The 15,648-nt window shown below is 36.2% G+C and overlaps 1 protein-coding gene across 1 annotated transcript in view; it reads left to right on the plus strand.

Moving 5' to 3' along the window:
* oxct1a (3-oxoacid CoA transferase 1a) overlaps positions 1-15,648 on the plus strand; it is a 51,390-nt gene that overhangs the window by 21,921 nt on the left and 13,821 nt on the right. Inside the window, exons 8-14 of the mRNA XM_037680336.1 lie at positions 1,161-1,268; positions 2,233-2,347; positions 2,913-3,007; positions 3,617-3,665; positions 4,000-4,072; positions 5,487-5,562; positions 15,314-15,403. Coding sequence (XP_037536264.1) covers positions 1,161-1,268; positions 2,233-2,347; positions 2,913-3,007; positions 3,617-3,665; positions 4,000-4,072; positions 5,487-5,562; positions 15,314-15,403 — 606 coding nt within the window. The remainder of the gene's footprint in view (positions 1-1,160; positions 1,269-2,232; positions 2,348-2,912; positions 3,008-3,616; positions 3,666-3,999; positions 4,073-5,486; positions 5,563-15,313; positions 15,404-15,648) is intronic.

Consider the following 15,648-nt stretch of genomic DNA (forward strand, 5'->3'; position numbering starts at 1 on the left):
AACCTACAAAGCCCTCAACAACCTAGCTCCATCTTGTATTACAGATCTTCTTGTTCCATTTTTTCCTAACAGATCACTTTGCTCTCTGACTGCAGGTTTACATGTGGTTCCTAGAGTTTCCAAAAGTAGAATGGGAGGAAGAGCTTTCAGTTATCCGGCTCCTCTCTTGTGGAACCAACTTCCAGTTTCTGTCTGTAAGGCTGACACATTGTCCAGATATAAGATTAGGCTTAAATCTTTCCTTTTTGATAAATCCTATAGTTGGGGTCGACTTGGGTTTCCTGAGCTATCCCTTAGTTATGCTGCTGTAGGCTTAGATTGCTGGAGGACAAATTGACCACATTTCCTCACTCTGCTGCTGTATTTACTTGCTCTATTCCACCTGTTTGTATTTACAATTATTTATTTCCATAACATGCATTTTATGTCTTTGTTCCAATAGAAAGTACACCTGAACCTGTCATTCTATGTTTGTTGTCTCTCCTTCCTGTCCTCTCAAACCCAGCCGATCGAAGCAGATGGCCGCTCGCCCTGAGGCTGGTTCTGCTGGAGGTTTCTTCATTTTAAAAGGGAGTTTTTCCTTTCCACTGTTGCCTTTGTGCTTGCTCAGGATGGGAGACTGTGATGAAGTGAAGATTCACTCAATCTGCTGCTGCATTCCTCAGCCATCTGTCTGTCCGTCCGTCCGTCCGTCCGTCCGTCCGTCCGTCCGTCCGTCCGTCCGTCCGTCCGTCCGTCCGTCCATCCATCCATCCATCCATCCATCCATCCTCTTCCACTTATTCCGAACTCGGGTCGCGGGGGCAGCAGTTGGAACAGGAAGGCCCTGACATCTCTTTCCACAGCTTCCTCTTCCAGCTCTTCTGGGAGGACCCCAGGCCATTCCCAGACCAACCGAGAGATAGTCTCTTCAGTGTGTCCTGGGTCTTCCCCGGGGTCTCCTCCCAGTTGGATATGTTCGAAGCACCTCCTGATATAGATAACTTTTACTAATTGTCTTTTTTCATGTGCGTGAATGTTTTTGTACACTGCTCTGAGACGACTTCTGTTGTGACTTGGCACTTTATAAATAAACTGAATTGAAATTGAATTGAATTTAATATAAAACAATAAATGAATAAAAATTTGATAAGGCACTGCTCATCTCTTTATCTCTGTAGGTGGAGGAGGTGGTTGATGTTGGGACGTTTGCTGCAGAGGACATCCACATACCCAGTATCTATGTCCACAGGATTGTTCAGGGAGCCAGCTACGAAAAAAGGATTGAGGTACAGAACAAACTTACCAAAGAGGCATCTGAGTACAAAATGTTATCTTTTACCAAATGTTGAATACTTCTTTGAACTCAAGCAAGTCAAACAACTTGAAAACCAATCTAATCACTTTATTTATTAAGCCTAAAAATGACCAGTCAGAAAATACACCATCAAAATTGGAATATATTTCCTATAAATATAAAAATTTACAACATAAATTGGGTTGCTTTTTTAATGGTTAATGATTTGGCATTTTCACCATTGGGCAAAATGGGAGATAAACAATATTGAAAAATAAACGATAAGATTCTTAAAGTTGATCAATTTAGTGAGGTATAGATTTTCTAAGAAAAGCTTTACTTCTGTATTTTGTTGTTGAAAGCAGTAAACCAAGTTTACTGATAGTATGAAGATATGTATTTTGTTTTAGTGTGGTCAGAAACTGGTATGAAGTTCATTACATAAACTTTGAAAATTGGGTCAGTTCTGATTGTTAGAGCATCAAGGAGGGGTAGTTGTTTTTACAGTGTAGAAGAATGGTTGTACAAACTTTTCACATAATTTTATCTGGTTGATTTAAATGTCTGTTTTACATTATTTATTGTTTACATTCCACAAGACAGACATTAGCCAGTAGCTAAATCTGGTACCATGTACATTTTTTAATATATCTATGTGCATGGTCTTTCATAAAACCCTAAAAAAATAAATAAAATAAACCTGCCAGAGCTAACATAAGTGAAAAGGTTGCATATGTAGCATATGATGCTTTCATTTTATATTGTGTCTGCATTATGCTGCTTCAATGGTCATTGTTACAAAAAAAAAAAAAAAATCCAGTGTAATGAAAACAGCTGGCTGGGGTTCATTTTACAGAACCACATATTCAGTGTTTTATCTACATGTCCTTGTGCTTGGTTAGAAATAGACCAAGATGCTATCATGTTGTTTCTCACTAATCTCTATATCTTTCCAGAAACGTACAGTGAGAAAAGGACAAGAGGAGAAGCCTAAGCCAAAGAAAGATTCAGACATTGTTCGGGAAAGGATCATTCGCAGGGCTGCTCTAGAATTTGAAGATGGGATGTATGGTATCCTTCTGCTAGGACACAATCAATAAGCAAATTACAAAGTCATATACATTTGTTCCTTATCTAGCTCTCTCTTAATTACAAGTAAAAGCAGAACAAGCTAAGCCACACATAAAAAGAACTCTGAATCATGACCAACCTTATTTAAATAATTATAGTCTTTGCACCAGTTGATTGCAGAAAAAAAAAGCAGATTTCTTTTGTATGGTTTTGCATTTACATGATGTAGTCAAAGCGTTTGTCCATCTTGAAAGCAGCATTATAATTTCAGTGATTGGTCTTTGATTAGCCACCTCTCAGATAAATTAATCTGCCTTGAAATATTTAGTATTTTGAAACCATTAGAACTTGCATTTTATGCGAGACAGAGCATCAGCTGCAGAGTTAATGATTGTGTTTTTACACCATATTTTCATGACCGTGCACCAATGTACATGTTTTAATGGGTCAAAGAGGAAGCTACAAATGCATTATTCAACCTCATGCTGGTCTCTTTATCGTAATACTTGACTTACTTCATGAACACAAATTAAGTAATTGTTTTTTTTAACACATAAACTATCAGCTAACCTCGGTATTGGTATCCCCATGCTGGCCAGCAACTTCATAAAACCAGACATTACTGTTCATCTCCAAAGTGAAAATGGACTTTTAGGACTGGTAAGAAATCTACAGTTTTCTCCACTGCTTTTAGTTTTAAATAGCATGGATAATCATTCTGACAGCAGTAAAGAATATGAAACAAAATTATGCTTTGAGCTTATGGCAAAGTGAATAGCCATTCATTTGAGCGAGACCATTGCTAGTTAGGACTCCATTCTGATATGTTCTAGGTTTATAATATAACAGACTGTGGCAGTTTGACATTTTTGTTGCATTTTTTTTTTTTTTGCTCCCTATCATTCTTTTGCTGCTTGAGCCTTTTTAACAAAAGCAGCTGAAGCTGCTGTGGGATGATTCTCCAATCAGTTTTGTTGACAGAAGGATGTAGGCGTCTATGCAAATTTTTTTTATTTGTCTAAGCTTTCTTTAATTGCAAGTCCAAATTCCTGAGAGGTGCTGATCTCATCTACCTTCTTCTCTCCTCTTTGTCTAAGGATTGTTCTCTTTGTTGAACACAGGGAAAAATCAATGTCTCATCTAATCAGAGAAATGTGATTGTCTCTCCCTTGAAAGACCATGGCCAGTCAGAATGATTGACATGTGTGAGTCGATGTATGGCTGAATGCTTCTGTGAACACTCATGATAGATTATTTGTATTTGGGTAGGGGCCGTACCCCACAGAGGCCGAAGTGGATGCAGATCTGATAAATGCTGGTGAGAGTACTCCTGATCAATTCCTCAAGTGAAAAACTTGTATATTAAACAAAATACTTTTATAAAGAATGGGAATGCTATTTTATGGATAGAGTTTACAGATAAAATATGACTACAGTTTAAAAATCTTTGCAAAGATGTAGTCTCTGCCATGGTATGGTAAACGTTTTAGTTTATTAGTTGACTTATTTTATATTTAAGCTTTCATGTTCTATTATTTATCTGTTTTGTTCTGATGCTTATGCAATAACTTACTTTCTTTTAAATGTGTTTCGTGGTATTAACTTGTCTGTTCTAATAAATTAATTTCAGTACTTTTATGTTCATTCCACAGGGAAGGAGACTGTAACTGTGCTCCCTGGAGCTGCGTATTTCTCCAGTGATGACTCATTTGCCATGATCCGTGGGTAAGACTATAACAAACAATCTTTAAAAACTTGTTTCCAGATTCAAAGTTAAATATGCATGGCATTTAAAAGGAATTTGCAGTTAGTAAATCCACTGAATATCTTTTGTGAGGCATAGAGTCACCTCACAGACTGCAGTTAATGCAGAAATCAAGAATGAAAGCACACATTTTCCCCTAAATAAATTCCTCCTCACTTCCTCCTATTTCTTCTCTAACCCATAATCAGGATTTGACCGCAGGATATAGTGAGGATGTGGAACCTTGGATATTAACAAATGACTGCTGTCACCAGTACAACAAGACAGTGGCCTTGTCAATATACGCCATGTCTCTTGTTTTTATTGATTTACCTGCTGACAGATATTGCCCACCCGTGCTCCCTGCAGCATTAGTTTTGTTTGTCCACCCAGTAGAAATTCAATAGTGGTCATAAACTAAGCTGTCCTGTTGCACTGGCTCAGGATAATGGAATCACACTGAATTTGTGGACTGGTTTTTCAGCTATTGTGTGGACACAAGAGTATAGTGGTATATGCACTGAACAAAAATATAAACGCAACACTTGTTTTTACTTCCATTTTTCATGCGCTAAACATGCATGCAGTCTGCCATCTGCCCTGTACAGTGAAAAACGGGATTCATCCATGAAGAGAACACCTCTCCAATGTGCCATACGCCACTGAATATGAGCATTTGCCCACTCAAGTTGGTTACGTTGACAAACTGCAGTCAGGTGGAAACGCTGATGAGGACGACAAGCGTGCAGATGAGCTTCCCTGAGACAGTTTCTGACAGTTTGTGCATAAATTCTTTGGTTATGCTATTCGATTGTTGCAGCAGCTGTCCGGGTGGTTGGTGTCAGACTATCTTGGAAGTGAAGATGATGAATGTGGAGGTCCTGGGCTGGTGTGGCTACATGTGGTCTGTGGTTGTGAGGTCTGTTGGATGTACTGCCAAATTCTCTGAAACACCTTTGGAGACGGCTTGGAGACGGTTGACCATGAGGACAGTAAAGTGTCAGAAGACAGCGGGAGAAGAGGAAAGTCAAGAATGTAGGACTGAGCATGGCAACTCTAAACGTGGGGACAAGGACAGGCAAAGGTAGAGAGCTGATTGACATGATGCAGAGAAGGAAGGTAGATATTTTACTTGTCCTTTACTTGTCCATTCCAAGAAATGAAGTGGAAGGGCAGAAAGGCTTACAACATTTGAGCAGGGCTTAAACTGTTTTACCGTGGTGTGGATAGAAAGAGAAATGGAGTAGAGGTGGCCCAGAAGGAGGAGCTGGCAACGAATATAATCGAGCTGAAAAGAGTGTCGGATAGGTTGATGTGTCTCAAGGTAGAAGTAGGTCTGCTGCTAAATTATTTCAATGTTGACAGCTGTTGTCTTGTCTTGTCATTCTCTTAAAGGGGTCACATCAATCTGACAATGCTGGGAGCCATGCAGGTGTCAAAATTTGGAGATCTGGCCAACTGGATGATCCCTGTAAGTTTAGTTTACATGACCCACATGCGTACTTTCTTAGTTTGATTGTGTTGGCTACACATCAGAAAAGCAGACATGCTCTTAATAATTATTTTAGAAAAAAAAGATCAGTTTTCTGTAGAAGTCTTGTTTGTTTGTTAGATATATTAATCTGGTTTTACCATGTTTTAATGTAAGGTAGATAGTAGATGAACACATTATTAAATATAACTCACTGTACCATTTATTTAACAAATACAAAGCCAAGATTCAGAAAAGGTACATGAAAAAGTTCACTGCACGACTCAGTAACTTGTGAAATCAATTTCAGCAGCAATAACAAAGTAATTACCTTTGGTGTGACCTCATCAGTTTATCACAAGTGGAGGAATTTTGGTTCTCTCAACTTTATAACGTTGCCTTCCTTTAAAATGGTTTGCAGGCATTTGCTTATTCAAATCTTTATTAAGTTCTGTCACAGTATTTCAATGAGATTGAGGTCTGGACTTTGGGCCATTGCAGCACGTTGATTTATTTTCTCTCAGCCATTCTAATGTAAAGTTTCTGATGTGCATGAGATCAATGTCTCTTGCTTTGGTAAACTATAGAGAATTCAGACACTTTGCTTCACAACTGACACAAAGTTACTGGACAATTTTAGTTGTATATTTACTGCTTGCCTGTATTATTAATTTTCATTCACATTTATTGCCGTTCTTTACCTAAACTTTTTAAATGAATAGTAACGAAAGGTTGTTTGTTCTTGTGTGGAAAAGTAGCACTTACATTTCAATAAAATTGCTTTTATGTATTTGGTTGTTATGCCAGACCACAGGCCAGACCTTAGCTTATCAGAGCATTGAGAGGAAGCTACGGTATAATGGGTGGTCAAGGCTATTACTAGATCGTCCATCAGGTCAATAGGTCTTAAAAGTCTATTCGACCGAGTTCTTCTCAGTAATTGCTAAGGTTTAGAACCTATTAAAGTGTAGGAGGACTAAACCACAATGCCCTTTGGGATGCAGCTATTTGCTGTTTGTGAATATTAAAATTATGTCAAGTGGTGCGTTATATTAAAGCTACATCTCTAGGCAGCCAAGTGTATACAGCTATTAAAGTGCTACATATGTTTAATTGGCTAGATTTTGAGAATAAAACTTTTCAATTATACCCAAGTAATTTGGCTAAATAAAACCAATGCTGTTATTTAAAAAAATATATATAATCAGTTCAGGTTTTGTCTTCTTAACTTGTACATATTTGTTCATATTGTTAATTAAGAACTGTTCAGTTTGGCATGTTATTCAAATATTGACTAGGAAAGTTCTTTAAAAGTAGGAACATTTATCTTTGTTGGTCATCCTCTTGCTTCACATTTTGAACAGCAAAATATTGAAGCAAAACTCACACAACACTCAGTCCTCACCTACGCTTCAATCATCATTATCCCCGCTTTTAAAGGGATTGGTGAAGAAAATTACATTTCCCGTGGTCTGTGATAATGAAAATTATTCACTATCTAAAGATGGGTTCATAGCGTGAAATTGAAAATGTCTTACGTAGGAGTTGGGGATGCAGTACACTTAGCTTGAATTTGCTTTTAATATGTGAAATGCAGATGAACATTTTCCAGCTGAGGGCTTTGAAATGCTTTTACATCTTCACGAAGCCTGAAACATATTAAAAAAAAATAAATAAAAAATAAATAAATAAATAAATAAATAAATAAACAATGGATGAAGCCAAAAGGGTAATATAATGAGTAATGATCTTTTTGGATTTTGTTTGCTGTTTTACCTTTTATCTGCTTGAGCCTAATTAGGCTGACCTAAATGTTTGACTGTCTCAAATATCACAGGTGTTTCCTGTCTTGTTGTGTGCACACTTATAGCAACACTGCACAAAACAAAGGGCAACAACAACAAAAACAATCTAATCAACTTTAAGGTTAAAAAAACTAGATTAAATATTGGTATTGCCAGTTTGTAAAATAAGTCATATAGGTGACAATATGATTCTAATGCAGGCTGTGTCAAAGTTAGCGTAGAGAAATTTGCCTAAAGCATTTTGCATCTGGTTTATCATGTTCTTCTTATTACTGTTTTTCTTTTACATTTTATACTTTTGTTGGATGCAACTGGGACCTTGTGTACACAGTTTCATTCCACCTCATGTGCCGCATGTGATGCGAATGACAATTTAGAAAATATGCCAAAGTTGCTTCTATAAATGATGTAAAATATAATTAATAATTTAGTGCATTTCATACGGTGAAGAAAAGGGTGATTGATTTGTACATGCCTTCCCATTATGGCACCACTCCAAATACAGCCTCTGCTTTGGTGTTAATGGCAGCCTTCACATGGGGAGGTAAACTCTTATTCCGGCTGATGCCAGTCAACAAAACTGGGGATGACACAGGCCCTTGTTGGGCTATCCGTTATTCTAGGCTAGATAGACAGCTTTTCTTTTATTCATACTCTGTGCTCTATAACTGATGTCACGGCTGATACTTACCATTGATAACTTTTTGACAAGACATCATATCGAAGTATCCACTTAAAAAGTCTGGTACCTGGCAGGCACATATGTCATGGAGTTTTGTAGCACTTAATGTACAATGTGCAGTGATCCTCCCTTGGTTTGACTAGAACTTTAACAACATGTGTGGATGTCCTCACATACCTATTGGTTTCACATATCAGACAAATGGACAAAATGATGACATGGCTTCATGCAATTCCATAACGCAGTCCCTTTGTCATAATGCAAACTTTACTAAGTGCTGGTGATGTTATCTAATGTGTTTTCAAGGCAGGTTTTTGGTGACATTCACATGTCTTTATGACTATCTAATGCTCAGTCGCCTGATAACACTATTGCTCCACTTTAATGCCACCACTATATGTGCTCTAGTGACCATTCTAGATATGGCAGGCTTTTGCAAATCAAACAAAACCATTGTTTCTGGGTGTTTAACTTTTTTTATTTTTTTCCTGGTGAAATATGATGTTTTTAAAGTCAAGTTGAACTATGTTCTCTTCTTACAACTTTTTTTATTTTTTTCCTGGTGAAATATGATGTTTTTAAAGTCAAGTTGAACTATGTTCTCTTCTTACATCATGTAAATAGCTCTGCTTTTTTATTTACCAGTACTTTGAACACAGTTTTCATTGTCTTCCTGGCAGTTCTTTTTGATTCTTGTCATTAGTCGTCTGGGTAACAAAGCCTTGTGTCAGTCTGTCGCTATGTTATTAAATAGAGAGCCATTTACATCCAACACTGCAGACAGAGAATTGGTGAGCAGGAACTATTAGGATTGTGAAGGGGGTCATTTTCTGTGGTATTTCTACCTCTCACTGAAAAGTCAACTCTTGCTAACGACTCAGAAATTTGTAATCTGTTGTCATGGTAACTTGAAAACTGCAGTTATCCCCACAAAGTGTAGATAAATAAATATTGTTAGCCAAATGTGCTTCCTAGGCATATTCTCATTCATAAGTGCTGCGGTGGCATATTTTCAACCCACCATTCCCACGTATATGTCACCGGTAGCTTCTGAAACAGAATACATAATTTTCCATATTTAACTGCTCCTCTTGCTGCTACATTTTCTTACCCTTGTATTTTAAGGAATTCACTGCTCCAAACAAGCACTGCTTTTCTCCTTGTTACTGTTCTGCAGTAAATAATAGGCAAGGCATCAGCTGTGTGTCATTGGGATTTCACAGTTATAGAGGTTGAGTGGAAATAATTGTGGCTTGTCTGTTTTCACATAAATGATAGATGTCATTTCAGCAAAGCTTCAACTCAAGAACCCTTGTGTTTTCTGGGTTCTGCACTATTGATTTAGCCTCTTGAGTCTACACTATGACATTGTATTTTATCCGTGTAAAAATGTCTTAACTGTGGCCAGTGAAGCACACTATTTGTCAATATGTTAATTATCAGAATGTGTTGGTGTGTTTTCACGTCTGAAATAATCAGAAAGTATTTGGTAGCATTTTACATTTTATTTTATTTTTGTGGGGGAGGTGTATACATTTCAGGAAGACGTTTTTTGTTTTTTTTTCATTCAACTTTATTTATACAGATTAGTCTCATTGAGCCTCGAGGACTCATTTACAAGAGAGACCTGTTTTAAACAAAGAACACAGATGAGGTCCAGACAACAATAGACAATCATGTAAAAAGCATGTGAAATGAAAAGCAAATAGAAGAACTTATATAAAAACAAAAAACGGATGTGATGTAAAATAAAGAAAAATGTCAAAAAATGGAACATTGACGAGATTCTTTTGATCATTTATTGAAATTTTAAATCTAATTGACTGGTTCATCTCCATTTGATACACATTTGGTCACTCCACCAAAAGCTACTAAAACAATTGCATTCTTTTTTCATGGACGTATTTGTAAGAGTGTTCATTAAGCCACAACAATATATTAAATACATGTATTTAACAAACATACGGTAATTAACTATAATTAGTTATCATTATAATTAGTTTATATAATCAACTAATTAAATATAAGTACAAAAATGAAGTCTTGAAATGTTTAATTGAAACTGTTTTCCATTTTAAAATTCGAAATTGGTCTTATGGTTCTGACTAAAAACTGCAAGTGTATTACAAGAATTATGTTTGTCACGGAAGAGCTGATTTAGAGGAGACGTTGCAAAGCAAATTTTAATTTGTTCTTGTTTCTGCTGTGTAAATGCACGAAGCTCCACTCTTTCAAGGGTCCTGTTTTGTTTAGATTGCAGCAGCCAAATGCACACAGAGTGGTGAGGAAATTAAAACATGTGAGGGCTTTAGTTAGACCCGCAAGGTCAATATCATCAAAGCTTTCTTAATTAAATTACTAAATTACTCTGTGACCGGTGGCGACTTGGAGGATATTTTTGCAGATATTGTTATGAAAATATGTTCTTGTTTCATCTGAGTGACTTTGGGGCATGTTCTGTCATTCAGCATTCAAATGGAACCATAGCTTCTATATCTCCACCATTAGTTAAAATGCTTATCTCAAGAACTTAAATGCATGTGGTAAAACGTTGGACATTATTATGTTCATCTTTAAGTTTTGAGCTTTTAAGTAAAGCTAAGATTTGGATTCTTTGTGTAGTCGGAAAGAAACAAATCTTTACACCGTTAAATCAAAACAAAAAGTTTGAATTAACTCATTGATACAATTTAGTTTACACAATGAAACAGATTACCTTTTTATACCAGTGTCAGTTCAACAAATGTTTCATCGCTCACAGATGGAGCATAATGAGTTTGAGTTTTGCTGCATGAAGCAGCTCAGATCAAATCAAAATCTCGTTGAAAATTCAAATAATTTTTTTTTTTTTTAGGTAAAGTTATTAAACAGCATGGGATACATTTTCATTGTTATGCTGATGATACACAGTTATATTTGTTCATGAAACCCAATGAATCCAATCAGCTACTTAGACTACAAACTTGTCTTAAAGACATAAAAACCTGGATGACCCTAAATTTTGTTTTAAAACACAGACAAGACTGAGGTTTTGGTTTTTGGACCAGAGCATTTTAGGAATTAATTTTTCAGTCTTTCGCCCTCCTTGGATGGTATTAATCTGGCCTCCAGCTCTAATGTTAAAAATGTTTGTTATTTTTGATCAGGACATGTCTTTTATCCCCCACATTAAAAACGTTACTAGAACCTCCTTCTTCCATCTGCGTAATATCACTAAAATTAGAAACATCTTATCTAAAAATGATGCAGAAAAACTGGCCCATGCATTTGTCACGTCTAGACTGGACTATTGCAATGGTTTGTTATCTGGGTGTCCAAATACTTCTTTAAAAAATATTCAGTTGATCCAAAATGCTGCTGCCAGAGTCTTAACTGGAGTTAGTAGGAGAGATCATATTTCTCTAGTTTTAGTTTCTCTCCATTGGCTCCCTGTCAAATCCAGAAGTGAATTCAAAATCTTACTTCTAACCTACAAAGCTCTCAACAACCTTGCTCCATCTATATTATTATTATTATTGTCCCATATTTTCCTAACAGAGCACTTTGCTCTCAGACTGCAGGCTTACTTGCGGTCCCTAGAGTTTCCAAAAGCAGAATGGGAGGAAGGTCTTTCAGTTATCAGGCTCCTCTCTTGTGGAACCAACTTCCAGTTTCTGTCCATGAGGCTGACACATTGTCCAGTTTTAAGACTGGGCTTAAGACTTTCCTTTTTGATAAATCCTATAATTAGATATCCTGATGCATGCTCATATAATATAATTAGAGTTGGCTTGTTATGCTTCCATAGACTTAAACTACTGGAGGAACAAATGACCACATATCCTTAAATTAATTGTTAAAATTGAATAGTTTTCATTTGATACTATTTCTGCCTTAACATGTGATTCCTGACCTGCCATTGTGTATCTGTTCCTCCTTCCTGTTCCTGTCAAACTCAGCTGGTCGAAGCAGATGGCCACTTGTCCTGAGCCTGGTTCTGCTAAAGGTTTCTTCCTCATGAGAGAGTTTTTCCTTTCCACTGTCACCTTGGTGCTTGCTCAAGATGAGTTATGCGATGGAGTTAAATTTCAAAGCAGTCTGCTCCTCAGATAAATAGTGTTAACTTATTTTTTACATATATAAATGTTTCTGTTCGTTGCCCTGAGACTTCTGTTGTGACTTGGTGCTATATAAATAAACTGAATTGAAATCTGGTTAAAATTATGTCGTGCAAAGCCATTAATGAAAATAATCCACTCTACAGGATAATAAAGGTCACTGACAACGATAAGTGAGTAACAGAGCTTCAAATTGTTTTTTTTTTCAGGTCGCCTTGTCATAAAAGTATTTATTGTCTTGACTGACCACGTACAGCTAAACTTGCGCTCTGGCACAATGTGAACCTGTAAACCTGGCTGCTATAAGACTACATTGTCTGCATTTTTTATTGCAAAGCTTGCTTTCAAACAAATGTTAACTTTTTTTGTATTTTTTTATTTTCTCTAGCATGGGAACTTTTTTAATTTAAAGGGTACACTTAGTAGGAGTTTAATTCTTTCTTATAGAAATACTAAGACCAGTTCATATTTTCCTTCAAAATGACTGAAGCCTAAAACCTTTAGGTTTGATCAGTGTGTTTTACTTCAGTGCACTGTTTCAAACTACACATTACATGCATTATTAACGCAATCTTAGCCGCTGTAAGGTTTACTATATTTGTGGTTTTGTGCTGGATTCGTTTTTCCAGCACAGCCAGCTAACTTTTGTAGGATGTAGCTCAAAATGTGAAATTTCCAGGTCATCTGTAGGCATTCAGCAAGACATACATTTGGTCAAGCAACATATCAATTGAGTAAAGTCTAAATCGGAGCAATGACAGTTAAGTTATCTGAACCCCAAATGTTAGATAATATCCATGGTGCGTGATATTAAATGTTATTCTTTGTTGGATAATTAATATGAAAGAACAGTTTACTGTGGCTTGAACAGATGAAAATTAGTCATGAGCCCATTATTCAGAAAAATTAATTCAGTCAGATTTTCTGTAATCATCGTTTCTTGTTGCTTTTCTTGTCAAAATTAGACTTTTAAAATATGACATTTCCCTCTCGTGTCTTGAGAACCATGCTTAAGCTGCTGTCCAATTTAGAGGTTCTGAGTCATCGGTTATTGGGCAAGAAAAAAAAAAAAGAGCCAAGAATCAAAAACTATACAGTTTTATTCTCTGACAGCTCTTTGGTTTAAATAATCAAAGTAAATTAGTAATGACGTGAAGTAAATGGCTGTCGATATGAAACAACAAACATGGGGAGGTGAATGTTCTCATTGACCTTATTCAATCAAAATATGTTTTAATTGGGGGTTATTTGTCTTTTTGAGATCCAGTAATTAAATCTTTACTCGATATTGGATTTACACTTTTCATAGATCATCACTCGACTAGGATGCTCAATTGAGGTATTGATCCTTAAATAGATGCACCTTTTGATTTACAACAGTCAGAGTGGGGTGCATTAGCAGGTGTTTTGCTCGTATTAATCCAGCCTTTCTGCCACGAGAACAGACGGGAGACCTGACCCATCCGTCACTTTGCCCACTGTTTTTTTATAAAGCCATTCTGTAGAGCATCATGTTGCTAAAGATTGACAAAAGAATTGTGTTTGAGGGTTAAAAATTCGAAACCTATACTTTTCATAAATAAAACGTTAGTGTTTCTATTTATAGATATTGATAGGCAGTTAATGTGGGATCTATAAATGGCACTCAGTAGGATAATACTGTACACTCTTTGCATAGCCGGTGCTTTTCTGCACTTTTTAAAACCACCTAATGTCTGCTGAGCATCCTTTGTGCTCTCAGTTGATATCTTCTCTATCCAGCTGGCAGACAGTATCCTTATGATGCACCGCACTTGGCATATATTTCCTCGGGTTATTGAGCAGAGAGCAAAACAGGCTCTTCACATGATTGATGAGGAAATGGGATTTTAATTCAGTTACTGAGCCGTCACCCTGTGGCCATATCAGCGTGTCAGCCTTCCGTATTTGGAAAGCGGCTCTGCTGGGAACAATGCAAGACTGAAAAGACAATTTTTCACATAGCTAAAAAAATGTGTTGTGGTGATGATCTTTTAGATAACTTTTGGTCTTTTTGAAGTAGCTGTCTTGTTTCCAGTGAGAAGCCACCAATTTATTTAGTTTTTATCTTTTTGTAATTGAAGGGTAAGTTTTATTTACTAACTGAACTTTGATCTAGGACAGCTTTCTACACATACAAATGTAGTGTTTTATAATCCCCTAGTTCAGCAACAGCAGATATTAAAGATACACTGGAAGAAACTATGTAAAAGCAAGGCCTAACTTTACTCCCTGCTCCATTGTTTGTTTGTATGCTATAAAAAAAATTGCCAGAATTTTGAAATCCTGCTGCTGTTCCTCTAAAAGAAATATTCTCATATTCTACTAAGACATTTGGGTTTTTTAACAGGTTTCTTCTGCACTTGTAGATTTTTTTTTCAACAGGTCAAGAACAAGCATGTTTTTTTTTCTACCTCCAGCTATTTTGTTTTTGCCCAGATATCTGTGTTTTTTATTTAGTTTGTTCTAAAGAGGTTCTTTGAACCATAGTACGTGTGATTGATTTATTTTGTGAGTAATATAAAAACCCCACTACTACACCATGTCTTTTTGTTTATAGTGTTTTTGGAAGCCTCCTACTAAAACAAAAATCCTAATGACAAATTTGAGTAATGTGTTAAACATTAGTGACATGTCATTAATGTGTTATTACGTATTGTTTAAAAAAAATACTATATTAACTGTATTTTGAAATTTAGTTTTTTTTCTTAAACTGTGTTCATTCAATAGACTTATATTTTTAGTTTTTGGAATAAGAATACTTTTCTGAGAATAAATATTTTGGAGACCAATTAAAAAAATGGTGGCAATGCCATTTTACCTGCTCTACAATTATGTACTGTAGTCTCCTTTTCATATTCTGTCTCACTGGAATTTTTCTTATTTTATCCAGTAATGGAATAAAATTAGGGTGTGTTAAGCATTGGTAGGAATTGTTGTATCTAGTACACAAACATCTTTCATCTTCATGTTTTTGTTCAGGGAGTATCAGGTTTTAAATCTTCCTCTTGAATAAGCTGCTGCATGAAAGGAAGATTGCATTGATGTCATTACTATTACCAACCCCCAACTCCCCCCTCATTAAAGCATGTTTCCTAATTTTCAATTGAATAATTAAAACTAAGGTTTATTTATTTCCCAATTTCCAGGGCAAAATGGTGAAGGGAATGGGAGGAGCCATGGATTTGGTGGCTAGTGCTGGAACTAAAGTTGTGGTCACCATGGAGCACTCGGCTAAGGTGTGTATTTTGGTCACCCAAAAAAAAAAAACAACCTTTCATTAGGATTAGGTAATAACCCACTTAAATTAAATTGGCAATTTCCTTTTTCCAAGTGTGTTCCTTTAGTATTATGGCTGAAAAAGGATAAGTCTGTTAACAGATTGCTTAATACCTTTTTTATTGGAGCATACCCGCTCACCTTGATGAGGTATTTTGTAGAAACCGTTCTCCTTTCATTTATCTTCCGCTAATTTAAATACAAG

Source organism: Nematolebias whitei, chromosome 8 (assembly GCF_014905685.2).
Source record: "Nematolebias whitei isolate Nwh7 chromosome 8, NemWhi1, whole genome shotgun sequence".
In the NCBI taxonomy this organism is placed as follows: Eukaryota; Metazoa; Chordata; class Actinopteri; order Cyprinodontiformes; family Rivulidae; genus Nematolebias; species Nematolebias whitei.